The sequence below is a fragment of the Physella acuta genome, unplaced genomic scaffold (assembly GCF_028476545.2).
Source record: "Physella acuta isolate Inbredline_101_S28 unplaced genomic scaffold, ASM2847654v3 ptg001377l, whole genome shotgun sequence".
In the NCBI taxonomy this organism is placed as follows: domain Eukaryota; kingdom Metazoa; phylum Mollusca; class Gastropoda; family Physidae; genus Physella; species Physella acuta.
Genome location: NW_026732892.1, coordinates 33,232 through 34,313, shown reverse-complemented (window position 1 = coordinate 34,313; position 1,082 = coordinate 33,232). Strand labels below are relative to the sequence as shown.

General features: G+C 44.2%; 1 protein-coding gene across 1 annotated transcript; it reads right to left on the bottom strand.

The window, feature by feature from the left end:
• Positions 1-475: 475 nt before the first annotated feature.
• LOC131927149 (methionine-rich protein-like) lies at positions 476-877 on the bottom strand. The gene has a single exon (XM_059282866.1). The coding sequence runs from the start codon at positions 875-877 to the stop codon at positions 476-478; it is 402 nt and encodes a 133-aa protein (XP_059138849.1).
• Positions 878-1,082: the final 205 nt, after the last annotated feature.

Here is a 1,082-nt window from a genome sequence, read left to right as displayed (position 1 = left end):
CAGGGGTCGGTTGTCAGGTTATGGCAGGGGTCGGGTGTCAGGTTATGGCAGGGGTCGGGTGTTAGGTTATGGCAGGGGTCGGGTGTCAGGTTATGGCAGGGGTCGGGTGTCAGGTTATGGCAGGGGTCGGGTGTCAGGTTATGATAGGGGTCGGGTGTCAGGTTATGGCAGGGGTCGGGTGTCAGGTTATGGCAGGGGTCGGGTGTCAGGTTATGGCAGGGGTGTCAGGTTACGAAAGGGGTCGGGGTGAGGTGTTAGGTTATGACAGGGGTGGTGTGTGATATTATGACAGGGGTTGGGGAGGTGTCAGGTTATGATATGGGAGGGGTGAAGTGTCAAGGTATGACACCATTGTGAAAACCTGAAGCTAAAAACACCTGTTTCATCAGGAATGTGAACGTGAAACACGCCTCAATTAAATTAGGAAAAATAAATTCAACATAGCAGCCGACTGCAGGTAAAGTTTTTAAAGATGTTATGACATTTTCGCTAGAGGAGAGGTTTTCAGTTCTGTCCACATCTTTGTCATTCTCTTAAACCATTGGGCAGCTTGTTGGGCAAATTGTTGGGTAGTTTGTTGGGCTTCTTGTTTTGTCGACATGTTTAGCAACTTGTTGGGTAATTTGTTAGGCAATTTGTTGTGTAATTTGTTGGGCAACTTGTTGGGTAATTTGTTGGGCAACTTGTTGGGTAATTTGTTGGGCAAATTGTTGGGTAATTTGTTGGGCAAATTGTTGGGTAATTTGTTGGGCAACTTCTTTGGCAATTTGTTGGGCAAATTATTTGGCAACTTGTTGGATAAGTTGTTGGACGAATTGTTGGGTAATGTTTTGAGCGACTTGTTTAGCAACCTGTTGGGCAAATTGTTGGGTAGCATTTTGGGAAATATGTTGGGAAACACATAAAACAAATTTTAATGGAGTTTGAAATCCCACACAATTTTGAGTAGGGTCATCAGGTACACTGAAGTATTGACGTATGTCCTAAACAGCAGCACACACACATTCAAGAAAACATGTTATTATTACACCTTTTTACCCGTGTTTTTAACTCCAATACAAGGGATTAGTTCTGAAGTGCAC